Source organism: Equus asinus, chromosome 5, assembly GCF_041296235.1.
Source record: "Equus asinus isolate D_3611 breed Donkey chromosome 5, EquAss-T2T_v2, whole genome shotgun sequence".
Classification (NCBI taxonomy): Eukaryota; Metazoa; Chordata; class Mammalia; order Perissodactyla; family Equidae; genus Equus; species Equus asinus.
In genome coordinates, this window is record NC_091794.1 from 92,907,107 (window position 1) to 92,934,796 (window position 27,690).

Here is a 27,690-nt window from a genome sequence, read left to right on the forward strand (position 1 = left end):
AATCGCAAAAGAGGTACTGAAAGGCAACTGCTCCAGAAACCCCGGAACAGGAACAGGGACTACTGAAAGACAGGCTGAGCCGAACAGCCCTGGGTTTGAGCCAGGTGTCCTGGAATCTGTGGTCAAACAGGGCCTGGTTGATCCTGGAGGTCCCTCCAGGCTTGACGTCCCTGCTGGAGTGTGGCGGCTGGAGGATGGCTGAGAAGGTGAAGCCAATTTGGGGCAAGCGGGTCTGGGCTGGGGAGCAGAGTGGAGGCCTGGGCTTTCCAGCGGACAGTTTGCAAGAAGGTTAAACGCAATGAACAGATTGTGTTCGCTTGTGTCTCAGGGCACTCAAGGCTCAAAATGCCTCGAAGGGAGACGAGGAGGGATGACCAAACTGTGCCTTTGCAAAGTCCTGAACAGGCCTGGGCCGCATCTTGGGATTCGAGGACAGTGTCTGTGGTGGGTGAACGTGGGGAAGTGTGTGTGAATGACCATGAGGGAGGAGGTGACTCTGGGCAGATGTGAGGAAGGGGGTGACAGATTTGGGCACCTGAGTAGGTGAGTGTGCATGTGAGTGGAGGGAGGTGGCTGTGCGTGGTGTCTTTGCATGATAGAATGTATTGAGCGTACATGAACATGTGAGGGTTGTATGCCTAAGTGGTTTGAGTGCTTCTCCCTGTGTGTGGCGAGGGTGGGGTAGAGGGGCAGATTTGGGGCTCTAGTCTCCAGGGCCGAGGCACAGGTTAAAGCTGGTTTGTCCTTTGAGATCTGTTTTTGGCTTTGACAAAGGACGGCAGTGGGTCCCAATCAGCGTAAGGAGGCTGGCCCAGACACGCAGGGCAGAGCTGAGGCTGGACCCTGCATGGGGAGTCAGGAGCCTATACTCCTGGCTCTGCTTTGCACCTGCCTCACTCTGGGACCCTGGTCCTGTCTACAGTTGTTCCCCTCTCTGTGTAGCGGGGGGTGGGATTGGCTAATATCCAACTTGCTTTCTTAGACAGTGTGCACTACAGTGCCCGGTACCTGGCCATGTTCAATAAATGTTTATTGGTTGAATGTGTGGGTAAGTGGATTGGAAACTGAGGCAGGAAGCTCTGGCCCATCCCTCATTTATGAACACACAAAGCCTCCACTCAACTGACTTTCACACACACGGACACACACAGACACACATGCACACACACTCTCAAACTCACCTGTGTTCACCCCTTCAGTTGCCCACACCTATTCACCCTCACTTTTTCCCACTCACTCCCACACTGCAAAACTCCCGCTCAGGGTCTTATGACGTTCCCTCCCTCCCCCAGGCCCATGGCACTCCGTCCCCATGGGTTCCTTGGGTTCAGTGCTTCTTGGTCACCAAGGATGCCCAGCCCAGTCACGCCGCTGACAACAGTAGCTCTTCTGAGCTCCTCCCTTCTCATCTTTTTTTAAATTCTAGTTGTCACTCTCTTTCCTCCTCTCTCTCTCTCTCTTTCGTTCTTTTCTCTGCCGCCTGTACAGATGCACAGACACACACCTACATAGGCACACGCAGGCACACGCTCGCTGTCTGTGTCCTCTTTCTCTTTTAACTCCCCTGGTTTTTGTCCTTATATCTCCTGCTTCCTCTTATGCGCTCTCTCTGTTTACATCTGTCTGTCTTTCTGCGTATGCCTTTCTCTCTCCATTTCTCATTTTTTTCCTGACTCCCTCTCTCCCGCTCTTATTCTGTTTTCTCCATCACTCATTTCTCCTCTCTCCTCTTCCTTGTGCTCATGCTGTTTCTCTCTCTCAAGTGCATGCTCTCTCACTTCTTGCTTTCCCTCTCTTTGCTTTTTCTCTCTCTCACTCTAATTCTCTGGCACAGTGGCCACTGCCCACACCCTACCGTGCCCCTTGCTCGGTGAGAAATCTCCAAGCAGTGCCCAGGGCCTGGGTGACCCAACTTGGAGGTTCCCGTGGCATCCGTTGGAGAGGCCCTAAGGTCACGGCATTTCCTCCCGGGGGTGACTTGGCAGTGGCGTGCTCTGTTTCCTCACTTCTGCAATTTCCAGACGGCACAGAAGCTGGGTCTGCAGACAGAGACACCAGGATCCTGCCGCTGCAGCTGCTGCCCCTGGTGCAGGTAAGGGGGTCCCAGCCCTGGCTGGGCAAGGGGGAGGCATATGAGAGCGTCCTCAGGAGACCAAGGGCGTGCTTCTGGACTGTGCCTAAGCAAATGGGGGGTTCTGCTTTTAAGAAACTGTTTTCACATCTTCCTTGGGCCCAGAGTATCATATTTAGAAAGAATTTCTCGTGACCAAACTTCCCACGAAATCAGCTCCCCTCTTCGGTTCTCTGAGGCCAACGCAGTGCTGAAGTGACCTCAGAGACCTCACTGGGAGGTGGTGATGGTGATGAGAGAGGGGCTACCTAGATCTCGGGGAGCTGAATGCCGCCTACTTTACTAGCTGTGTGACCTTGGCCAAGTGGCACTCCCTCTCTGCACCCCAGTCTCTTAAATTGTCACATGAGGATAATGCCATCTCCCCAGCAAAGTTGTCAGGACAAGTAAAGGGTCTGGTACAGGCACGGGTGCTTAGGAACTCACTAGATGCTAGGCTTTCCCGGGGGAAGATGAAGACAGAGGTTGTTGGTACAAAGGGCCTGGCCCACAACCAGGTTCTTCCACCAGGTTCCAGGGGGTAGGGACAGAGCACAGGCTTGTGCCCTCCTGTCCTTTGCTGGCAGGAGGTCCAGATGTAGACCTGGTGACCCAGAGATGCTCCAGGCACTCCCTCGGCTGGGAGAAATGAGGAGCCATCACACTCTCTCCCTGAGCATTCAGGCAGCTTTAATTTAGCGCTGACTGACTCCACAGCTGTGTTCTGGTGCTTGGAGAGGGAGAGAGAGAGAAAGAGAGAGGGAGAGAGTGTATGTGTGTGTGTGTGTGTGTGTCGGGAGGTGCTGGGAAAGCAAAAGAAAGAGACATCCCTACCTTTAGTTACCGACAACCCAGCCAAGGAAAGACGCCCGCTCTGGAGGTGAAGAAATGGCCCTGGGCCTAAGGCCGGCAACAGGGTTTTGATTTCGGCTCTGGCTCACAAGCTGGGACCTTGGGCACTTTAGGAGCCTCGCTTTCCTCATTTGCAGATTGCAGTTAAAAGGACTGACCTTGTGGGTTTGTGGGCAGGATGAAGTAAGAAGCTGGGTGGGAAAATGCCTCATCAATCGTAAGATGCTACACGAACGTGAGGCAATGTGTTACTGCCACGGCCAACACTGTAATTCTTACTGAAAATGCCTTAAGAATGAGGAATTTGTTTTGTTCATGGCTTTATCCTTACCCTTAGCACAGAATTTGGCTTATATATAATCTTAGAATATGAATTGAATAAATGAATGATAAAGTAGTATTTTGTACTTGGAAGAGAATGGACAGTGAGCCAGAGACCCAGCATCTAGTTCCAGCTCTGCCCCTGATACTGTTGTCGCATTGGGCAAATCCTTTCTGGGCCTCAGTTTCCCCATCTGAGCAATGAAGGTTTGGTAAGGGATTCACAGTCTATGACATTAATACAATGTGCCTCCAGGACCGAGTTTCTACTCCCGATTGGTATTGGGGTGGCAGGGGGTGTGATGAAAGGCTGGGGTCCTGCGTGTCCTTTTCTAAGGAGACCTTTATGGGGAGACCTCCTCCTCCCCATTCTGGGCCTGTGAACAAGGCCTTGTTGAGGAGAAGCGAATGCTCCTCTTTTTAGGGGCAGCCCCTCCTTTCCCACACTGGTCCCATCCCCTTCCCCCATGGGTGGGCAAGGAGGGGGCAACAGCTGAGCTGTAGCCTGGGAGCATGCCCCGAGTGGTCCTGGGGGGTATGTCTGGGTTAGGAGTGGAGCCTGTTCCCACAAGGACAAATGATGGGTCCCCAGCGTGGCCACTTCTCTGACCAGCACTATTGGGTTCCTAGGCTGCATGGTGGTGATGTGGGCTCTGCGAGCAGAGGAGTCAAAAGAAAGATTTCTTGAACTTTCAAGGTCTGGTAGTAGTGCTCCTTTATCCAAAGAATAGCATGAGGACAGGACCCATGGACAGTAAAAAGCTGCAGGCATGGGGACAGGACCCATGGGCAGTGAAGAGCTGTGATGGGTTGAGGGCAGGGCTAAATTTATAAGGCATAGGTATATGAGTTATTTCTTTATTAGACAAAGAAGAGATCGTGTAAAAAAGTCGTTAAAAAGGTATCAGTGCAGGTGGGGTCCAGTTATTGGGTGGTCCTATAACTTTGTCTATGAATCAGGTCGAATCAGGTCAGGAAGTCCTATACTTCCTGGAGGACGATATAGATTGGCATGTAGGACAGGACGCCTTAGGCTTCTCTCCCTGGTGTAGCCTTGATCCTCATCAGTGGGAGGGTAGAGAACCCTCAGGTGTATGTTTGTGCGTGCGTGTGTGTCTGTGGTTATGTGGGGTGAGCTGGGGAGTTGGCTCTGGCTATATCCACATGTGCCGGGAGCATGTCCAACCTGCAGGTGAGGCTGGTACAGCCGAGCTGTTCCCAGAGGCGGGATCATCGACAAAAGCAGCTGAGAGGTGGGTACATCTTTCTTTCCTTGTGTCTTCAGCCAAAGGAAATCAGAGCCAGGCTCTGTGTGTGTGTGTGTGTGTGAAAGAGAAAAAGGCGAGAGAGAATATGTGGGGGGAGGACCACCACTCAGCAACCCCCCTTCCCCATCCCCTTTGTTCTGTAGGAGGGGGACCCTCGGGGCCTGGGTTTGGAGTTGAGCTTAGATGGCTGATGGGCGAAGCATGTCAAAAATTTGTGCAGATCTGTTTATAGTTTATAAAATCCATTTCAGTTTACCAAGTACTTTACTGTGTACCAAACCCTTTATTCCAACAATCTTAGTTCCTTTTCACAGCAATGCTTGAAGTGGGGGGGGCCGTTTTACAGATAAAGATCCCAAGGCTCAGAGCCGGGAGGAGACTCACTCAGGACTGTGGGTGGCACAGCCGAGGCCAGAACTCACATTCTCTGATCCCAATTCCTGTGATTTCTCTTCAACCACCCCTTGTTGCTGCTTCCAAAGAAGGAGATGTGGCTTGTGGGTGCATGGCTGGTTTGTTTGCTTATTCATTCATTGGTTCATTCAACAAATATTTTCGGGGTGAGGGAGGAGCTCACAGTTATTGACCGGTAACCAAGCGCCTAAGTTGCTTCATTCTGCTCTTACAACTACCCTGTGAGGCAAGTTTTATTATCACCATTTTGCAAATGAAGAAAGGGCGGCTATGAGAGCCAACGATCAGCTAGGAAAGAGCAGAGCCAGGTACAGATCAGGGTCCCTGTGACCCCAGGGACTGCGCCCTGTACTCTCTGTTTTCCCTTGGGCCAGGCCCTGGGTTCCCATGAGAGTGTCCACAGGACTCAGGAGCTCGCAGGCTGGGAAGACGTGGTCAGCATGGTTCCTGATGTAACAGAGGGGTGTGGCCAGTTCTGGAAAAGCCCAGAATAGGAAGCTCCTCTCCTCTCCCTCCTCCCTGCCCTGGCTGACTTTCAGGGAACAAGGAGCAGGGAGCATGACTCAGACAGAAACCATCTGGGTATCTGGGAGCCAGGAGAGACCCAGGCCAGGCTCAGGGTCCCCCCACTCCACAGGGATGCCCTAGGCCAGCTGAGCAGAGACTGAGTCTCATCAGTGTAACATACATACCTGGGGTCAGGGTAGGGCCCCAGTGACAAGGAAAATTGAGCAACTCTGGTACCCAGGCCACCCCCATCTCCAGGACCCTAGACCCTGTCCCTGACCTCTCCCCAGACAAGGAGCTCCATTCGTCCACCAAAAAGTGTACCTGGCACGGCACTAGACTCCTTGTACCAGAACCCGTGGGGAGCCCAGCACAGAATTCTCCGGAGCTCAGCATACTTGCTTCCTTAATTTGCCCCTCAAATCCCTCTGCTTCTTGGAGAAATGGTCATGAAACCACTCCACAAGGGGATCTTTAGAGGGTATGGCCAGCATGGCCAGGCCAGGGCACAAATGTCAGCAACAGGGGAGGTCAGAATAGGACGTAACTGCTTTATTATGCACCTACTGTATGCCAAACATCTTAGAGGTTTATCTACCTTCAACGTCAGGGCTGTCCTATGAGGTCAGTGATGATACTATTCCCCTTTGATAGATGAGTAAACTAGTACTCACGGAAGGGAAATGACTAAACTGTGGTGTTTGAGTGGCCCCAGGGAATCCCAGGGCTGGGAGTCGTTGAGGCTGGTACGTGCGGGTTTGTAAGTGAAGGGGGGGATCAGTTAGACACTCTGTGTTTGTGTGTGAGTATCTATTTGGTAAATATTCCTTGAGCGTTTGCTGCGCAGGAGGGCCTCTGATGCGTATTGGTGAAATGCCAGAAGCCTTCACCCAGGGAATTCCTAACCCAGAAGGAAAGAGAAGCCTACAGCCATTGTAATGCAACGTGATGCGCTGTGTTGTAGGAATCAGAGGTGGCACCTCTAACCCTGTCAGGGGTAGAGAAGTAAGACTAACAGTAGCCAACACTCATTGAGCTCCTGTGATGGATCAGGCATTTTCCATTTAATCCTTACAACTCTCCTATGAGGTAGGTAACATTATTATTATTTTGTTTTACAGATGAATAAACAGGGGCTCATGGAAGTTAAATTAATCACCCTGGGCAAGAATTGGCTGATAGCATTTTGCCAGCTGTCCCCAGCTGCTATAAAAAGATGTGACTTGTTCCCAGAAGCTTTCAGGGTTGATGCTATATCCAGAAGCCTGATGTAGGCGGCGTCAGGCTGGGGTGAGCTTGATTGAGTGATCACAGTGACAGCGGTGCTATTTTGAAAAACATTTGATCTGATTTAATCAGCAGATTGTCTGGGTTGCTTGTAGATACAGCTTTTTAGAGCTGTGGAGTGTGAATACCTTGAATTGTGCTAAACACTTTATACGCGTTACTCGTTGAATCTTCACACCACTCTAGGGAGATATGCACTTGGAATATGACCAGCTCCATTTATAAGGGAAGGACCTGAGGCCCGGAGGGTGACGTGGTTGGCCTTGGTCATGAAGTTGGACGTGACAGAGGCAGGATTTGAACTCGGGTTTGTCTGACTCCGGAGTCTGTGTGTTAACCACTGTCCTTTCCAAATGCTTTATATCTTTTACCTCACTGGGTGCTCACAAAAGCTCCGTAAGGTAAATGTGTTATTGTCCCCACTTTATAGATGAGGCCCAGGGAGGGGAAACAGTCTTACCAAAGGTTGCACAGCTATTTAGTCATAAAACTGAGCCCTATGATTCCAAGTTAGAAATAGACAATGTAGGGCCAGCCCGGTGGCACAGCAGTTAAGTTCGCACGTTCTGCATCTCTGCAGCCCAGGGTTCGCCGTGTTCGGATCTGGGTGAGGACATGGTACCGCTTGGCAAAAGCCATGCTGTGGCAGGCATTCCACGTATAAAATAGAGGAAGATGGGCACGGATGTTAGCTTAGGGCTGGTCTTCCTCAGCAAAATGAGGAGGATTGGCAGCAGTTAGCTCAGGGCTAGTCTTCCTCAAAAGAAAAAAAAGAAAAAAGAAAAAAAAAGAAATAGACAATGTACTTTCAAATCTGCCATCTCTCAGGCCCGTTTTTAAAATTTATTTTTTTATTGTGGTAAAAAACACATAAGATGAATTTACCCTCTTAATTTTTAAGTGTCCGTTACAGCATTATTAACTATATGCACATTGTTGTAGAATAGGTCTCTAGGACTTTTTATCTTGCATGACTGAAACTCTGTACCCATTGAACAACAACTCTCTATTTCCCTTCCCCCCAAGCCCCTGGCAACCACCATTCTACTTTCTGTTTCTATGAGTCTGATTACTGTAGACACCTCATGTAGATGGAATCATGCAATATTTGTCTCTTTGTAATTGGCTTATTTCACTTAATAATATCTTCACGTTTCATCCATGTTGTAGCATATGACAGGATTTCTTTCCTTTTAAAGGCTGCATAGTACTCCATTATACACACATACCACATTCATTGACCTATTCCTCTGTTGATTGACCTTTGGGTTGCTTCCACCTCTTGGCTATTGTGAATAGTGATACTATGAACACAGGTGTACAAAGATCCCTTCAAGATCTTATTTTTAATTCTTTTGAAAATATACCCAGAAGTGAGATTACTGGGTCACCTGGTAGTTCTATTTTTAATCTTTTGAGGAAGCTGCATGTTTTCCAGAGTGGCTGCACCATTTTCTGGTTCCACCAATGATGCACAAGTGTTCTAATTTCTTCACATCCTCACCAACACTGGTTATTTTCTGCTCTTTTGATAGTAGCCTTCCTAACTGGTGTGAGGAGATATGTCATCGTGGTTTTAATTTTCATTTCCCTGATGATTAGCGATGTTGAACATCTTTTCATATGCTCGTTGGGCTATTTGTATATATTCTTTGAAGAAATGTCTATTCAAGGCCTTTGCTCATTTTTTAATGAGTTATTTATTTATTTACTTATTCATTTATTTTGTTATGAAGCTGTAAGAGTTCTTTATATATTCTGGATATTGACCCGTTATCTAATATAGGTTTGCAAATATATTCTCCCATTCTGTAGGTTGCCTTTTTACTCTGTTGATTGTTTCCTTTGCGACTACACAGACGTTTTCAAGTTTGATGTAGTCCCATATGTCTATTTTTGCTTTTGTTACTCGTGCTTTTGATGTCATTGCCCATTCCAATATCATGAAGATTTCCCCCTATGTTTTCTTCTAGGGGTTTTACAGTGTTGGGTCTTATGTTTGGGTCTTTAATCCATTCTGAATTAATTTTTGTATAGTAAGCCCCTCTTATCTGTGAGGCATATGTTCCAAGACTCCCAGTGGATGCCTGAAACCATGGACAGTACTGAACTCTCTCTATACTATGTTTTTTCCTATACATACGTACCAATCATAAAGTTTAATTTGTAAAGTAGGTGCAGGAAGAGATTAACAAGAACTAATAATAAAATAGAACAATTATAATGATATATTGCAATAAAGGTTATGTGAATGTGGTCTCCCTCTCTCTCAAAATATCATGTTGTACTGTACTCACCCTTCTTCTTGTGATGATATGAGATAATGCAATGCCTACTGATGAGATGAAGTGAGGTGAATGACATAGGTATTGTGACATAGCCTAATGCTACATCAGAAGGAGGATCATTGAACCATGACGCTGTCAATGGCCGGATGTCAGGAGCAGACCATGGGGATGGTTGGAGATGCAACGAAGGGATGATTCACATCTCAAGCAGGACAGAGGGGGGCGATGTGAAATTTTATCATGCTGCTCAGAAGCACGTGCAATTGGAAACTTATGAATTGTTTATTTCTGGAATTTTCCATTTAATATTTTCAGACTGAGTTCAGACTGTGGGTAACTGAAACTGCGGAAAGCTAAGCCACGGATAAGTGGGGGGACTACACTATATGGTGTAAGATAAGAGTCCATCTTCATTCTTTTGCGTATGGATGTCCAGTTTTCCTATCACCATTTGTTGAAGAGACTCTCCTTTCCCTATAGTGTATTCTTGGCACCCTTGTCAAAGATCATTGACTATATATGTGTGGGTTTATTTCTGGGCTCTCTATTCTGTTCCATTGGTCTGTGTGTCTGTCTTCATGCCAACACCATACTATTTTGATTATTATACTTTGTAATGTGTTTTGAAATTAAGAAGTTTGAGGACTCCAGATTTGTTCTTCTTTCTCAAGATTCTTTTGGCTGTTCGGGGTCTTTTGAGATGAGAGTCCATATAAATTTGAGGATTTTTTTCTATTTTCTCAAAAACTGCCATTGGGATTTTGATAGGGCGTTGAATCTGTAGATTGCTTTGGATAGCATGCACATTTTAACAATATTAAGGCTTCCAATCCATGAACACGGCCTGTCTGCCCATTTATTTGTGTCTTCTTTAATTCCTTTCAGCCGTGTTTTGTAGTTTTCAGTGTACAAGTTTTTTGCTTCCTTGATTAAGCTTATTCCTAAGTATTTTATTCTCTTTGATGCTCTTGTCAATGGGATTGTTTTCTTAATTTCCTTTTCTCTGAGGCCCATTTTTAGGTCTTCGTTTTACCAATGAGGAAACAGAGACCCAGAGTCATGGGTGAGTTTAGTGTTTGAACGAGAGTCCGATTCCATCTCCAGCGCTGCCTGGCAAGAGCGAGATGGGTGCAGAGCAGACCCTCCCCTCCCTTTACCACTTTCAATACTCGACTTTGGGGAGCAAAGGTACAAGCAGGATTCCCAGGGCAAAGGCGTCTTGTCCTGGGGCCCTGCAGCACCTGAAGCTCCTTCTCAGGCTGTGGGTCGGATCTGTGAGTGGACCCCTTGGCCAAGGAATGGTTTGCTTACAGCAGAGGTCACAGCTTGGCCTAGGAGAGTTAGGATGGGCCCTGGAGTTTAAAATCCCACTTGTCCCAGTGTGACTGTGGACAAGTCTGTTTCCCTCTCTGATCTCACTTTCTTCCCAGGAAAAATGGACATTTCATAAAATTCTTCTCACAGTGCTGATTTGAGGAAGAAACGTGATCATTGGTGAGAATGTCTCTGGCTCTGGCTCACCTCCAGGCCTGCCCTCCCCGCACAGCAGGGAGTCCTTAGATCCATGTGAGAGGGCCCACCTGGAGCCTGTGTCTCTCCCACACCCCACTTCTAGCCCACGCTCTGTTGGTGAGTGAACCCCCAGGCTTATGGGGCTGCGAGGAGCTGCTGGTGCATGGGATATATATGAAGTTGGACGTGACTGATTTTATAAATATTTAGAAATTTGTACTCTTGACATCAAATGGCCCCCCAAATGTTAGGGGCCAGTCTGACTGGTAAACCCAACTTCCCAACCCACCGTCCGCACTGGGGAGGTAACCAGCAAATATTTCCTTCTTCCCAGATCCTCGTGGTCCGTCCCCTCTGACTGTCCAGCTGAGGATGGGAGCTCTTTCTCCGGGTTCCCTAGGGGCTGCGAATGTTTCCAGACAGGATGGAAATGGCAGGCAGAGTGGGAGTTGGGGCTGAGCATTCTGCAGGGCGGAGGATGGGAAATCCAGATGGCAGAATTCTTCTTGTCTCCATGAATATTTATGGCTCCCTAGCCCACCCCCGGCTGAGTACTGGGACTGGGCCTTCTGCCCAGCCTTGATCCATCAGGAAACCATGCCCTTATGTTAAGGTGAATGGTCTGAGCCATCTCCTCCTTCTCCTTCCAAGTGCTCATTCCCCTTCTAAGCTGTTGAAAGCTTTGTTGGCGTTAGCCTGAGGGCCTGTCTGGAGCTGACAGGGAAGCCATCATGTGGGTTAGAGCCCATGGGGTCAGTGGTAATCCATCGTCCCCTCCCCTCGCTCCACATAGCTGGGCCAATAGGAAGAGGGATGCTTGGCTTTTTGCGGCCACTTTGCATGCTTATCTTTGGAACCACTGTTAGGATCATAAGATTTTGCAGATGTAGAAACTGAGGCTCAGAGAGGTAAAGTCACTTGCCCAATGTCACACAGCAAGTAAATGGCAGAGCCAGGTATAAACCTAGATCTTTCTGACTCTGGAAGCCTTGTTCTCCCCAACTCACTATGCCTCCCCAAGAGAGACTAGACACCTTTCCTTCCTGCCAGTTTCCTCTGAATAGTCATCAAGGGCTTGGCCATTCATTCATCCATCTAGTCCCCAGTGTCTGACACTGGAGATAAAGACATGAAAAAGACCTAGTCCTTGTCCTCAAGAAGCTCCCTGCCTGGTGAGGAAACCACCAGAGAAATCAATACTCAACAAAATATTGTGTCAGGTGCTACACTGAGGAGTGTGCCCGGGACCATGGGGACCCAGGTAAGAAGCAGCTCATTCTGCTGGGGTGATCAGGGAAGGTGGCCCAGAGAAAGCACTCTTTAGATTAGGTTTGAAAGGATGAGTAAGATTTTGCTAGGTAAAGTAATAGTCAAAGGGCACCCTTGAAAAGGACCTCAGTGTGTGCAAAGGCACAGAGGTTTGAGGAGAAATGGAGTTTTTAGAGACCCAGCAAGAAATTCAGTGTGGCTGGAGTTGAGGGTAAATAGTAGTAGCGGCTGGTGGGTAAGGAACTTAGACTTGATCCTGGGCCATGGGGAGCCATGGAAGGTGTTAGATCAGGCAATTATGTGGCTGCCAGTGTGTTGAGGCACAACACTTCCCAAACTTCAGTGTGCACATGAATCACTTGGGAATCTTGTTAAAATACAGATTCTGATATAGCAGGTCTGGGGGGGGTGTCTGAGATTCTGCGTTTCTAGCAAGCTCACAGGCGGTGCTGATGCCGCTGGCCCAAGGACCACAATTTGAGTTGTGAAGTTGTGAGGACTCAGTCTGCCTTGTGTGGAGGCTGCTCTCACGTCACTGGACAGATCAGGCCTCCGCCATCTTCTTGGCTCAGCCCTCTTGCAGCTGTCACAAAGGGATCAGTGTTGTTGGTTACCAGATATTTGTTCACTCAACAAACATTTACCCAGCTCCCGCTCTGGCCAAGCTTGTGCTGAGTGCTGGGGATGGAGAGAGGAATTGGAAATGCCACTTTCTGGTCCATGTCATCACCATCTCTTGCCTCCAGAATGGTCTCTCTGCTTCCACTCTTGTCCCCTACCATCTAGTCTCTGCCCAGCAGCCAGAGCAAGTTAGATTAGGTTATTCATGCACTTGACATACCCCAACAGCTCTCCGACGCTGGCGGAGTAAAATCCAAAATCCTTACTGTGGCCTGGGAGCTATTGGGAGCCTGTTACCCTTTGATCTCCTCCCAATCTTCCCATTTCTCACGCCCCTACGGCGACATTGACCTTTTAGTCTCTTGAATATGACAAATGTATTCCCACTTCAAAAGATGATGAACTAACTTCCACCACAGACTCTTTGCACATCATACATCATACCCTTTGCCTCGAATACTCTTCTTCTGGATTTTCTCTTGACTTGTTTCTTCTCATTTTTTAGATTTTTAGCCAGGGGAAGATACAGGTTTTGCAGGATCCTAAAGCTTATACAATTTTGGGGCCATCTTTGAAGAAAAGATACCAAATTATAAATACACAATTAGCTACAAGGCCTAGGAGGGGGCCTAGAAGCTTAAGCTTCATTGGTTTTGTGATAAATCTGCCTCTGCTTTCGTTTATATGTCACCTCCTCTGAGGAGCCTTCCCTGATCACTCTATTTAAAGCAGCCCCTCACTCAATCTTTGTCACGTCGCTATTTTTATTTCTTTTATTGAATTCATCACAATTTGAAATTCCCTTGTTCGTTTATCTCTCTAACTATTTTTGTCTGATTTCCCTGACTAGTGTAAGCTCCTCAAGAGCAGGAATCTTGCCTGTCTTATTCCTGCAGTATCCCCAGCTCGGTGCCCAGCACTCAGCAGGATGTCAATTACTGTTGTTGAATGAACGCACACAGTCTCGGTGCTTCAGTCTGGTGTGGCAGGCGGACATACACAGGCAATTTCAGTGGGATAAGAAGCCGTGAGCTCTGGGAGCCCAGAGGATGGACACTTAACCAGGCCTGGGGGCAGAGGGGAGGGTGCGGAAGGCAAGGAGGCCTAGGAAGAACTACCTGGAGGAACGAAGGCCTGAGTAGTCTTAAAGGATGATCCGTAGTCGGCCAGGCAGAGAGAGGGAGGGAAGCATGAACAAAGGCATGGAATATGAGCCCCCAGACCTACAGGAGACTTGACTGGTTACATTTTGGATGATTTTAAGGGTTCTGTTGATGAAAAGGACAGCTAGGTATTAAGTTTGGGAAGAGGACCAAGCGAATGGGAGTCACCTGGGAATCAGGACCTGGGACTGGATAGCAGGCAGCAGAAGTAGGAAGAGCCAGGGTGATGGGTACTGGAACCGCCACGGGCAAGGCTTCGGGCAAAGGCAGGGGTTCCACCCAAGACTGCCTACACTGATTCTCATTCTTTATCTGGAAAGAAGTGGCCTACCATTGCTGGGCCTACTGGGGAGGCTCTGTGGACTGGGGAGGCTCTGGGCTCAGACAGATCGGAGTATACATTGTCACAGCTGACTCTGGGAAGCTGACGCTGAGATGGAGATTAGCATGTAGGCACATTTTTCCTGGAATATTTTAAAGCAAAACCCAGATAGTGTATAATTCTACCTATAAATACCTCAGTATGGATATCTCATTGATAAGGAATTAAAAAATTAAAAAATGTATAATCATAATATTATTATACTTAACAAAATTAACATTAATTTCATAATTGCATCTAATTCTTAGTTTATGTTCAAGTTTTCCCAATTGTCTAACAATTTTTTTTTTTAGATTTTTAAAAATTTTTCCTTCTTCTTCCCAAAGCCCCCCAGTACATAGTTGCATACTTTTAGTTGTGGGTCCTTCTAGTTGTGGCATGTGGGATGCCACCTCAGCATGGCTTGATGAGCGGTGCCATGTCTGTGCCCAGGATCCGAACCCACGAAACCCTGGGCCACCGAAGCAGAGTGAGAGAACTTAACCACTCAGCCACGGGGCCAGCCCCTAACAAATAATTTTTAAGTTAGTCTGTTTGTTTGATCAGGATGCAAACAAGGTCCACACACAGAATTTAGTTGCTGAACTAAGCTTCTTGAATGAGAACTTGACATTCCACTTCCTCATCTCACTTACTCCCCAACTCATGCTTCAGAAACCACTATCCCTCTGATGAAGGAAGATAGAGTTCCGTGTTGCCACATGCGATGTTTATTTTTCTGTCTACATCTCCCTGTGGCTTTTCACACTGTTGGCCACTTACTCCCCACTTTTGAAACTTTCTTCCGCTAGGTCTCCTGCATGGCACTTGCCTGGCTCTCCTCCAACCACTCGGACCGGCCTGGGCCTGCCTCCTCCATAGGTTTCTCTCCTCCTCTGCCCTCTGTTTCAGTGCTGGGCTCTTCAGGGTTTAATCCTGGATCCTCCTGGATGTTTCACAGACATTCCTAATGTGATACGTCCTCAGCTGAATTCATCCTCCCCACCGCACTCTGTTCTTCCTCAGTGTCGTCTCCATGAGGATAGACACCACCTCAGCCCCAGCCGTCTGGGCCAGAAACCTGGCAGTCCTTGACTGCTCCCTTTCTATCAACCAACATCCCGCCCATCACCAAGTTCTGTCCATTTCATCTCTCAAATAACTCTCACGGTCATCCATTTCCCTCCATCCTTTCTGCCATGGTCCCAGCCTCTTCCAGCCCTGCGACAGTTGCAGTTGTCTCTGGGCTGTCTCTCCGCCTCCGGTCTGAAGCCCCGCCAGTCCATTCTGTGCACAGCAGCCAGAGCCATCTTCCTTAAACCCGGATCCAGCCTTGTCCCTTCCACACTCCGTATCCTTCAAGGACTCCCCATTTTCTGCAGAATCAAGTACGAACTCCTTAGACTAATATTCAAGACCCTTAAGTTGACTGCTGCTCACTTTGTAGGCCCTGTCTCTCCTCATCCCTGCTCTCACTTTATGTTTTAGCCAAACCGAATGTCTCAAGTTCCCTAAGAACAAGGTACACCCTCTCCTATTCTTCCAGGGCTCCGCGGTGCCGTCCCTTCTGCCTGGCATTCCTCCTCAGGCCCACTCCTTCTCTCCCTTCAGCATGAGCAGGAGGTCATTCCTGACCCTCAAGTCTGTGCTAACAGCACCCTCTCTGAATTACCCTGACATCTGGGACCTCCACCATCATAACACTTATCACTTGTCTGTTTCTGAATCTCTCTCTTACAGAATGGTCTGTGAGCCGCTGAAGGTCTGTTCTCTGAGGCCTCGGTGCTCTGCCCAGGGCCTGGAGCAGTGGGCGCTCGGCCAGTGAATGCATGAATGAGTGACCGAATGGGCGAATTGGGTCAGCTTGCATGTGTGCCCCATTCACATGGTGAAAAGGCTTTTTAAAGAACCAATTAATGCAAAAAAAAAAAAAAAAATTCATGATGAACAAAATACCAAAATTTTAAATGGAGACAGGATCCTAATAGCACCAGGCAGAGCCATATTAGAACATGAGGCACAGGGAAGAATCAGTAGTTACACTGATTTTGATTTTTTAAAATGTTGCATTAAAATAGAATTTATTTTGATTCCTGAGGTTTTGGGCACCCCCTTAAATTTTGTACCCAGGTGAGCGCCTCACAAGAGTTACCCTAGTCCTGCTGCTTCCTGGTGGGAAGACTTTGTCCACAGGCCTGGGTAGGCATGGCACGGAGACAGGGGGCCCTGGCTTAAGGTGTCCTGGGTTAAGTCCTTTGGCTGGAGAAAGACAGTTTTCAGGGGAGAGATGCCCCCACCCCACTGAGCTGGAGCCTGAACCCAAGAAGAGGAAGGGACTGACTGAGCGATAGGGGTGGGGAGTGGGGTGGCTAGAGATGTGACTTCCTCACAGACCCAGAGTGAGCACCACGCACTGCCCAGCAGTGGTTGCCTCCCTGCCTCTCTCAGCCCCCAGGAACAGCGTCCCCCAAGTCCCAAGGGTCCAGCACGAGAAAGAAACAAAGTCAGCCCAGATGAATGGGCATCTTGGGCTCAGAGGAAAGGCGGGCAGGGCTGAAATTGTAGAGCCGTGATTTTCAGATCTTCTGGTCTCAAGATTTCTTCATATCCTTGACATTTGTTGAGGGCCCCAGAGAGTTTGTGTGTATGCGGGTCATATCTCTCAAGTTTTACCATATTTGAAGTTAAAACGAGGACAGTCTAAAAATCTTTTTGGTTTTTAAACATGAAAACAAGCAATACATTCATTCCATGGTAACATAAATAATATTTTTAGCAAAAAATAATAAAAATTTTCAAAACATAAACTATTTAGAGAGAAGAGTGGCATTGGTTTATTTCTTTTGCAAATTCCTTTAATGTTGGATTTAATAGAAGACAGCTGGATTCTCGTACCTCCGTCTGCACTCAAGTCTGTTGAGAGATGTTGATTGGTTGACGTCCACAAAGCAGATCCGCCCTCACGCGGTTGTGTGTTTGTAAACGGAAGGATATTTTAACGTCTTTTTCGGATGATAGTTGATGCTCTTTGACATTGCATCAAGGCTTCACAAATGGTAGTCTGTTTCTTACAGGTTAGTTGCGATGTGGAACCTGAACCATACCCATGAACTTTTTGGGATCTGTTACACAGCAATGTGTCGATCCAGCTTGCCCTTTGAATCTTTTACCTAGACAGAATTTTGAAATATCACGCCTTCTTCCTTCGGAAAATTCGGGTTCACTGAGTTAGGCAGGTCTTCTACATCTCGACCTTTCATGATAAGATATCAAGAAAATGCATTCAGGGGCCGGCCCGGTGGTGCAGCGGTTAAGTGCGCACGTTCTGCTTCTCTGCGGCCTGGGGTTCCCTGGTTTAGATGCCGGGGGCAGACGTGGCACCACTTGGCAAAAAGCCATGCTGTGGTAGGCGTCCCACGTATAAAGTAGAGGAAGATGAGCATGGATGTTAGCTCAGGGCCAGTCTTCCTCAGCAAAAAGCGGAGGATTGGCAGTAGTTAGCTCAGAGCTAATCTTCCTCAAAAAAAAAAAAAAAAAAAAGAAATTGCATTCATTAATATCACCACCTATCTCATCGGAAAATTCTTTAAGTATGGGAAAGTTGTCAAGCTCATGCTGGCAAATACAAGTTCTCCAAAAATTGTCATCTTCTCTTGAAAGTTCAAATTTTATCACCGGCAACAGATACCATCGTTTGTTTTCCTTGAAGTGACAGGTTCACTTCGTTCATATTTGAAAAAATGTCTGCCAAATACCCAAGTCTGAAAGCCATAGTTTGTCAGTCATTTTTTTGAGAGATAATGGTGACTAAGCAAAATTCAGCTCTCAACCCCAACAATGGCATAAGCGCTTTTCCTGAAGACAACTTCAGTGTGCGGGGGAAGTGTCTCATGGGTGTTTCCCGTTTCGACACACAGACAATTAAAAAGATGTATACTCAAAATTTAATAAAGTTAATAATTTCCTTGCTTTATTAAGGACACTTTAAAGTGAAATTGGCTTTTTAAAAAATTTAATTAAATTTTGGTACACTGCGTGCATGGCTGTGAAGACCGTAACTCCTGCTACATTTTGGTGCCACTGCCTTGATTTGTGCTAAAGAGGCAACAGTTTTGCTCATCATTTTGTACCATCAGCACAAATGTCAACACAGTGAAAAAGACAAATAATCTCTTGGTATTATTATGACAATGGTTTTGACCTCAGGGATCCCCTAAACGGTTTCAGAGAGATTCCTCTCTCCTCCCTCGTTTCCATGGACCACCCTTGAGATCTATTATCCTAGAGTGGCGGCATCAGGTGGGTTCCACCTTAGGAGTGGAAAAGGTCCCAGCCGAGTAGAAGCTAGCAATTTTGCTGCTGGGGAAGCAGCATAAAACTATGTAATTCAGGGGCTGGCCCAGTGGCGCAGCGGTTAAGCGCGCACATTCCACTTCTCAGCGGCCTGAGGTTTCCCTGGCCTCGGGTCCCAGGTAAGGACATGGCACCGCTTGGCAAAAGCCATGCTGTGATAGGCGTCCCATGTATAAAGAAGAGGAAGATGGACATGGATGTTAGCTCAGGGCCACTCTTCCTCAGCAAAAAGAGGAGGATTGGCAGCAGTTAAGTCAGGGCTGATCTTCTTCAAAAAAAAAAAAAACAAAACAACTGTGTAATTCAAATCAACTATGTAATTTACAACATGACTTGGTGGGTTTTTTGTTTTTAAAGGAATCACGATTTATTGGAATAATGGAACCTACATTTATTTAATTTAACATAGACAAACTACGACTACAGGAATGGGGCAAAGCACAAAAGTGTTCTCAATCAGGCTGCCCAGTGGCACAGCGGTTAAGTCCACGTGTTCCACTTCTCCGCAGCCCGGGGTTCACAGGTTTGGATCCCGGGTGCAGACATGGCACTGCTTGTCAAGCCATGCTGTGTTAGGCGTTTCACATATAAAGTAGAGGAAGATGGGCACGGATGTCACCTCAGGGCTAGTCTTCCTCAGCAAAAAGAGGAGAATTGGCAGCAGTTAGCTCAGGGCTAATCTTCCTCAAAAAAAAAAAGTTCTCAATCAACAAAATTCCGATTAGAGCCAGTCGTTTCTTCAAACTCACCTGTAAGTATCTATAGGTTTCTTCAAGTGTCTCCGTTACTCCGGGGCCCCCTAAGGAATGGGCATAATTAAAAGGCTTCTCACTCATTCCTTCGGTTATTGGTTCATGATGCCGGGAATAGTGTTGAATAGACAGATAAGGCCCTTCTCCTCCTCGTGCTCGTAGTCAAGTGCAGTCAAATGCAAATATGATTACAAGCGTGCTCAGATTTACGAAGAAGTACAGTGAGTTTTGAGACAGGAACGGAACTGAACTGGCCCTGGAGTCAGTGAAGTCCTCTCTGAAGAAGTGAAATTCGGCTAAGGTCTGAAGCATTAGCTCACAAGGCCAGGTGGAAGCGGGGTGTGGGTGGGGAGGAATGTTCAAGGCATCGGCGTGGGGACGTGTGGAGGCTGAGGCAGGAAAGGTTTGGGTGGGTTTGAAGACCCATGTGGGAAGTCCATTTTGGCTGCAGCCTCGGGGGAAGGTAGCACGAAGTGAGGGTGGAGTGGCAGCTGGAGGTTAGGACAAAGGGCTGTCAGGTGGCCCTTTTTTCAGTTCCTGGAACCTACCAAGCTCTTTCTTGCCTCAGTCCTGGACCCGTGCAGATCCCTCTGCCTGGGAAATTCTTCCTCTGCTCCTCCTTCAGGCCGCAACGGAAAGGTCACCTCTTTTCTAAGCAAATCCCTTTTTTGATTCTCCATATCAGTGCCCCATTTTCTTTGTATAGCAGCTATGTTTGTTTACATTGCTTTTGTCTGCCTCCCCCATGACACTGTAAGTTTCCTGAGTGCAGGGCCCCATTGGCTGTGTTCACCCTGTATCTCCTGTGCCTAGCAGAGAGCCTGACAGGCAGTTGATGCTCAGAAATATTTGTTGGATGAATATGTGAATGAACAAATGAACACAGAGCTGGACTTGAGATCCTGGCTCCATCCCTTAACGGCTGTGTGACCTTGGACAAGTCACATAACCACCCTACGATCAGTTTCCTGTTACATAAAAGGGGGGTTTTACTTCCTATCTCAAAGGGCTTTTGTGAAACTCAAATGAGTAGTGCATGTGGAAGCACCTAGAAGGGTGCCTGGCTCTAAAAGGAGTGCTCTGAAGTGTTAACTGTCTTCCTTGCTTCTCACTCTCAATTCTGGGCTCTTTTCACTGCATTATGATATATGACGAGCCTCAGGCCTTGCTTAATCCCAATCTAAGTCTCTTGCCATCCCTTCCCCATCAGCTGCAACAAAACTTCAGAGGGCCTTCCAGGCTCATGTGATAGCGACAAAGTGGGAGGAACAAGAGGTGGGGAGGGAGCCACGGGTTCTGATGGAGAGCAGATGACGGCGAGGCACTGTTGAAAATGGACCGCACTTTGGGTGATGGGGTTGTGGCTGGTTTTAATCTTCCTTAATATACTTTAAAAAACTTGTTTATTTTGAAATAATTTTAGGCCTTCAAAAAAGTTGTAAAACAGTACAAAGAGTTCAAGTATGCCCTTCACCCAACATTCCCTAGAGATGACAGCTTATAATACCATAATACGATGATCAAAACCAGGAAATGAACGTTGATAGAATATTAACTAAATTATAGACCTTATTTGAACTTCACCAGTTTTTCTCTTAATGACCTTTTCTGTTCCAGGATGCAACCCAGGATCCCACAGTGCACTTAGTTGTCACATGTCTCCTTAATATTCTGTCATCTATGACAGTTCCTTAGTCTTTCCTTATCTTTCATGATCTTGACACTTGTTTTTCTTAAAATTTTTTTTCCCTTTTTCTCCCCAAAGCCAAATGTTGCATATTTTTAGTTATCGGTCCTTCTAGTTGTGGGACGCTTTTGGTTAGTACTGATCAGTCATTTTGTAAAATGTCTCACAGTTTGGGTTTGTCTGGTGTTTTCTCATGACTAAACTGAGATTATACATTTTGGGGAAGAATACCAGAGAAGTGATGTTATGTCCTTTCCAGTCCATCAATTCCGGGGGACATGATGTTGATAAGTCTTGCTAATGATGATGTTAATCTCGATCACTTGGTTAAAGTATTGTCTAAAGGGCTTCTTCACTGTATACTTTTCTTTTAAAATTATCTTCAAAAATTTTTAACTGCTAGAGTAATAAATGCTCCTAAAAAGTTCAAACAGGGGCGGCCCCGTGGCCCAGTGGTTAAGTTTGCGTGGTCTGCTTTGGCGGCCCAGGGTTTCGATGGTTTGGATCCTGGGCGCGGACATGGCACTGCTTGTTAGGCCATCTTGAGGCGGCATCCCACACACCACAACTAGAAGGACCCACAACTAAAACATACAACTATTCAGTGGGGGGATTTGGGGAGAAAAAAGCAGAAAAAAAAAAAGAAGATTAGCAATAGTTGTTAGCTCAGGTGCCAACCTTTAAAAAAAATAAATAAAAAAATAAAAAGTTCAAACAAACAAATCTACAAAGTAAATAAACTTCCTACCAAGCCCACTTGACCTTCCCAGTGGTTACTTACCACTGTCAACTGTTAGAGGTGTACCCTAGATCATTTTCTATTCATACACACCTATATACTGGGGTCCTACCAACTCGTTTTGTTTTACTTAGCTATATTATCCAGGGACAACTTTCCACGTCAGTACAATCAGATCTAACTCACTCTTTTGAACAAGTGGCTAGTATTTCAATCCCTGGATGACACTAATATTATACTTCTCTGTGTTTTCCTGATTTTTTATAAACACATAAATCATTATTACTATTATTAGTATTTTGTGTGTTTGTGAGGAAGATTGGCCCCGAGCTAACATCTGTTGCCAATCCTCCTCTTTTTGCTTGAGGAAGGTTGTCGCTGAGCTAACATCTGTGCCAGGCTTCCTCTATTCCACAGCGTGGCTTGATGAGCCCAGGATCCGAACCTGCCAACCCTGGGCCACCGAAGTGAAGTGTGTGAACTTAGCCACGACACCACCAGGCTGGCCCCATAAATTATACTTCAATGTAGAACATTTTACCATCAAAATTTTTATTTCAAATGTCATCAATAGAAAAATATACAAATTTTGTCAGAAAATTAAAAATTTCATAGTATAAATTTTTATGTATTTTATCACCATAAATAGATTATCTAAAACTTTAAGTCAAAATAAGCCAAAGAATAAAAAGGTATATACATATAGTTAAAATTATTTTGTTGAGGTCATACTGGCTTAAAAGATTGTGTAAATTTCAGGTGTACATTATTATGTCAGCTTCTGTATAGGCTGCGTAGTGTTCACCACCAATAGTCTAGTTTTTATCCTTCACCATAAATATGTGCTGCTTTACCCCTTATGCCCACCCCATACTCTTCCCCTCTGGTAACCACCAATCTGTTCTCCATGTCTATGTGTTTGTTTATCTTCCACATATGAGTGAAATCTTACAGTATTTGTCTTTGTCTGACTTATTTTGCTTAGCATAATACCCTCAAGGTCCATCCATGTTGTTGCAAATGGCATGATATTGTCTTTTTTATGGCTGAGTAGTACTCCATTATATCTATATCTATATCTATATCAATATCGATATCGATATTGATATAGATATAGATATCTTCTTTAACCATTCATCCCTTGATAGGCACTTGGGTTGCTTCCAAGTCTTGGCTATTGTGAATAAGGCTGTGATGAACATAGGGGTGCATCTATCTTTTTGAATTAGCGATTTCATGTTCTTTGGATAAATACCCAGTAATGGAATAGCTGGATCATATGCTATTTCTATTTTTAATTTTTTGAGTAATCTCCATATTGTTTTCCTTAGTGGCTGTGCCAGTTTGCATTCCCACCGGCAGTGTATGAGGGTTCCCTTTTTCCACATCCTCTCCAACACTTGTTATTTCTTGTCTTGTTAATTATAGTCATTCTGACAGATGTGAGGTGATATCTCATGTAGTTTTGATTTGCATTTCCCTGATAATTAATGATGTTGAACATCTTTTCATGTGCCTGTTGGCCATCTCTATTTCTTTTTTTGGAAAAATGTCTGTTTGTATCCTCTGCCCATTTTTTGATCAAATTGTTCTTTTTGTTGTTGTTGAGTTGTATGAATTCTTTATATATTTTTAAAATTAACCACTTGCCAGTATATGACTTGCAAATATTTTCTCCCAGTTGATGGGTTGTCTTTTCATTTTATTGATGGTTTCTTTTGCCATGTAGAAGCATATAAAGATGTATTTTTAAATGGAACATTTCTCTTGTAGAAAAGATATTGAACTGCCATTAGTTTCATTGAATCTCAGATGTCATCCATTGTAGAAACACACTATTATTTTCTCTAGAAAGAAAAAAGATGCTGCCAATTAATTGGAAGACGCCTTTGATTTTAGGGTTTTAAAAATGTGCAAAGCGGTAGTCTTGGAGTTGATGAAATAAGATAGTCCTTCGTTGGCCCCTCATTAACCAGAATTCCTGTGTGATCTTCCAGGCACAGGCAGGACCCTGTGACCAGCTGCCTCATTCCAGCCCACAGCGATGGAGTCAAATAATAGCTCTCGTGTGGACTCTGAGTTTCGGTACACTCTCTTCCCGATTGTTTACAGCATCATCTTTGTGCTGGGGGTTATCGCCAACAGCTACGTGCTGTGGGTCTTTGGCCACTTGTACTCTTCCAAGAAACTCAATGAGATAAAGATCTTCATGGTGAACCTCACCGTGGCCGACCTGCTCTTCTTGCTCACCCTGCCACTGTGGGTGGTCTACTACTACAACCAGGGCAACTGGATTTTCCCCAAGTTCCTGTGCAACCTGACTGGCTGCTGCTTCTTCATCAACACCTACTGCTCTGTGGCCTTCCTGGGCGTCATCACTTACAACCGCTTCCAGGCAGTGGCAAAGCCCATCAAGACCGCTCAGGCCTCCACCCGCAAGCGTGGCATCTCTTTGTCCCTGGTCATCTGGCTGGCCATTGTGGCTGCTGCATCATACTTCTTATTCATGGATTCCACCAACATAGTGCCCAACAAGGCTGGCTCAGGCAACATCACTCGCTGCTTTGAGCATTATGAGAAAGGCAGTGTGCCAGTCCTCATCATCCACATCTTCCTGGTGTTCAGCTTCTTCCTTGTCTTCCTTATCATCCTCGTCTGCAACTTGGTCATCATCCGCAAGCTACTCATGCAGCCAGAGCATCTGCAGCGCAATGCAGAAGTCAAGCGCCGGGCACTGTGGATGGTCTGCACAGTCTTGGCTGTGTTCATCATCTGCTTTGTGCCCCACCACATGGTGCAGCTGCCCTGGACCCTGGCTGAGCTGGGCTTCCAGAACAACAAATTCCACCAGGCTATTAACGATGCACATCAGGTCACCCTCTGCCTCCTTAGCACCAACTGTGTCTTAGACCCCATCATCTACTGTTTCCTCACCAAGAGTTTCCGCAAGCACCTCACCCAGAAATTATATAGTTTGCGCAGCAGCCGGAAATGCCCCCTGGCCACCACGGAGACGGGCATTGAAGGGGTCATGCCACTCAACCAGATCCCTGTCAATTCCCTCAAAAATTAGTTCCTGATTATTGGGGCCAGGTCCAGAGGCTTCTCCTCCATGGACATCACAGACCAACCTGGGAGGAGAAGGAGTATCTGCTGTGGTCTGGTCACCTCCTCCCTGGGCACTGGTGCCCATTAGATATGGAGGCTAGCTCCCCAAGGTGGGGATGATGGCAGAACCAGATTATGGGAAAATCCGGAACTTGAATGAGCCCCTCCAGCTACCTTTAGGCATAGGCCATAGCAATCTTGGCTGGTGACCTTATCCTGAGCCTGAGTCTGATAGCTCTGGGAGGAACATCAGGGCCAGGGGCAGACCTTGGGGGCAGACTCTGAGCCATTCAGTTCACCCTAGCAGGGCAGTACCTCAAGTGAGTGTGGCCTAAAGTTTTGGGCAACCACTCCTTTTATCACTATAAAGTTAGAGAAGGGGGGTTTCGGAAACCCTCTAGCTGAGTGACATTATCTTTGGGGCAGACTTTTTTTTAAAGTATGCTTTTTGGTGAGGAAGATTGGCTCTGAGCTAACATCTGTCACCAATCTTCCTCTCTTTTTTTTCTCCCCAAACTCCCAGCACATAGTTGTATATCCTAGTTGTAGGTCATTCTAGTTCTTCTATGTGGGATGTCACCACAGCATGGCTTAATGAGCGGTGCTAGGTCCATGCCCAGGATCCGAGCCAGTGAACCCTGGGCCACCAAAGCAGAGCCCGTGAACTTAACCACTTGGCCACGGGCCGGCCCCTGGGGCCGACTTTTGAGCTAGAACAGTGCCACCCTGTCTCCACCCACAGGCACAAGGTCTTTGTGACTCTTCTTAGGGGAAGTGGCTTGGTGGAACCATCTTCTGACTCACCCAACAACCTGTCCTGAATGGTGACCAGAGAAGATAAAACATGCAGAAACCGAAAGCTAGAATGGGGAGCTTGTCTCCTGAAGCAGATGTGTCTCTCTGCACAGCCCTCGCCTCAAGCCTGGGTCAGTTCTGGGCCAGCGGGAGAGACACAACCTCCACATCCATCTGTCTGTCTCAACAACAGACCCTGATGAATTACCTTCTATGTGGCAGCCACGCACTGTGGAGTCAAGGTCCCTCAAAGTGAAACTCAGGTCATGCAGCGCACCACGAGGCCCAGAGGCTTCCACGGGAGTGGACACTTAGGCTGGGAAGTGCCTGGGTGTGGGTGAGGCCTCCAGAGTAGAAGGAGCCTGTCAGATCTCCTCTCCTGCCTCGCTTTCTGGGGGGCCCTCCTAATTTAGCTTCCAGGAGGTGGGAGGAGTGGTTATGGTTCCAAGGGCCAGCTGGCGCTTTGAATTCTGGGGGCAGAAGAGAGGTGTCAGCTTCTCTTGAGGATCTCTAGATGCCTGCTTGTGAATGTCGGAAAATATATTCAAATGAGCCTCCTCTCACACTCTGAGCTGAGTGCCTGCAGTATACACCTGGCAGCCTCAGACCCTGTGCTTGGAGGAGCTTTCCCTGGTGTCCAGAGCCCCGTGGTTCTCCTGAGAAATTTTCCTACCTTCCAGCTAGTGTCCGCATAAAGCTAGGATCCTTATTTCCTATCTGCTGGGCAAGCACTGGATTGCTGAATCTGATAAATGCCTCCCAGGGCCAGTAACCTGCCTGGGTCTGGAATGATAGCTGTGGGCTGGACTTAGCTGATGATGACCAGGTGTATAGTGCAGCATCCTAGAGCTTTGGTGTCACACAGACCCAGGTTCGAGTCTTCACTTTGTCACCTCTTGCCTGCCGAGGGGCTGTGAGCTGAATTTCCTACCTCATAGGGTTGTAATGAGCAGTGGATGCTGAAGCAGATGCCTCTTGGTCAAGGTGACTGCTCATCCCAGATTCTCCCTTTTTCTGAGAATTTGTTCCCCTCGGTCCTCATATAGGAGCTGAATGGATGAGAGGCGAGCATCTGGCTCTACTTGGGCCAGTCTGGTTCTCTCTCTCAGGAATAAGCAGCGAGACTCAGGGATGCTGTTTCCAGCTCTGCAAGTCACTTACCTGAAGATATACAAACTCTGGAGCTGTGAGCGTGTGTCTACATGTGTGTCTCTATGTACCCAAGCCTTGGGGGTGGTGGCGGCAGGGGGTGGCCACCTGCATGAGTGTATTAGAGAAAATGGCTCGACTCAGAGAGAAGATGGAGATGTGCAGAGCAAAGCAGAGACCAGAGGGAGACCCCAGGAGCCTGGAGAGGCCAGGGGGAGGCGCTTCCCGGAGCCTGCCGGCGCTCCTCCTCCGGGCCAAACCCTTCTCGAGCCTCAAAGTCCGCCCTCCTTCCTTTGAGTCCTGTGAGATGCCCTTGTTAGGATGCATTCTCTTGTTTTGCTTGAGCTGATTTGAAGTGTTATCTATTACTTGCAACCAAAAGAGCTCTGAATAAGATAAAATCTTGTTGCTAAAGCACAGTGTCTCTCGAATTTCGGTCATCCGTGTACCCTCCTCACAATTTTTGCATATCTATGTACCATCTGTATGTTTACTTAATAAATATTGTTCTTTAAATCTTTAAATCCTTTTCAAAACTTGTCTCCTTAAAAGGATGCTTTACAACTAAATCGTAAATGAAAACTAATACTACTTGTCACACATAGAAGGTAAATACAAACTTAAAGCCTGTAACTATTAAAATAAAAATGCCTTTGATGTCCTGTCTAGAGTCACCTCATACGCCCCAGTGACTTACACAGCACACTTCCGGAAACACCGCTGTGCTGTGTATAAAGTGCACAGGGTCTGCATTCAGTAAGTGCTCAATAAAGAGTGGGTCTGACAGTCCTGAGATGGTAACTCGTGATTGCCCATTTGCTTCTCCCAGAATGTTGGCCCTACACACAGGCCAGGGTCTCCCGCCCCACCAAGGCCCCTGGGGGTGGGAGGCGTATCTTAGTTTGTAGTCCGTGCTACAGTCCTGCTCATCTCCTCACCACTCTGAATACAGCCACATTTACTCCCATTGTGACTTCTCAGATGTCTTCTCTTCTTTTTGACCTAGCCCAGAACACCTCCTATAGGCAGCCTTCCTGAATTTCTCTCGGCAGGGTAAATGGCTTCCTTCTAGCAGCATTCTAGCTGGGAGGGTCCAACTTTTTTATACCCTAATTACCGTGGTTATCAAAGTTT

At 46.8% G+C, this 27,690-nt stretch overlaps 1 protein-coding gene across 4 annotated transcripts; it reads left to right on the forward strand.

Moving 5' to 3' along the window:
• On the forward strand, positions 1–27,348 carry PTAFR (platelet activating factor receptor). Of its 4 annotated transcripts, none has more exons than XM_044770173.2 (3): positions 1–206; positions 2,022–2,092; positions 23,502–27,348. In XM_044770173.2, exon 3 carries the CDS (start codon positions 23,549–23,551, stop codon positions 24,575–24,577), a length of 1,029 nt encoding a protein of 342 aa, XP_044626108.1. In that variant the 5' UTR covers positions 1–206; positions 2,022–2,092; positions 23,502–23,548; the 3' UTR covers positions 24,578–27,348. The 4 variants fall into 4 exon arrangements, with proteins under 4 accessions (XP_044626108.1, XP_070366705.1, XP_070366704.1 ...); XM_070510603.1 differs by lacking the exon at positions 1–206 and adding an exon at positions 276–444; XM_070510604.1 differs by lacking the exon at positions 2,022–2,092 and having other exon boundaries at positions 44–206; positions 23,502–27,212.
• Positions 27,349–27,690: the final 342 nt, after the last annotated feature.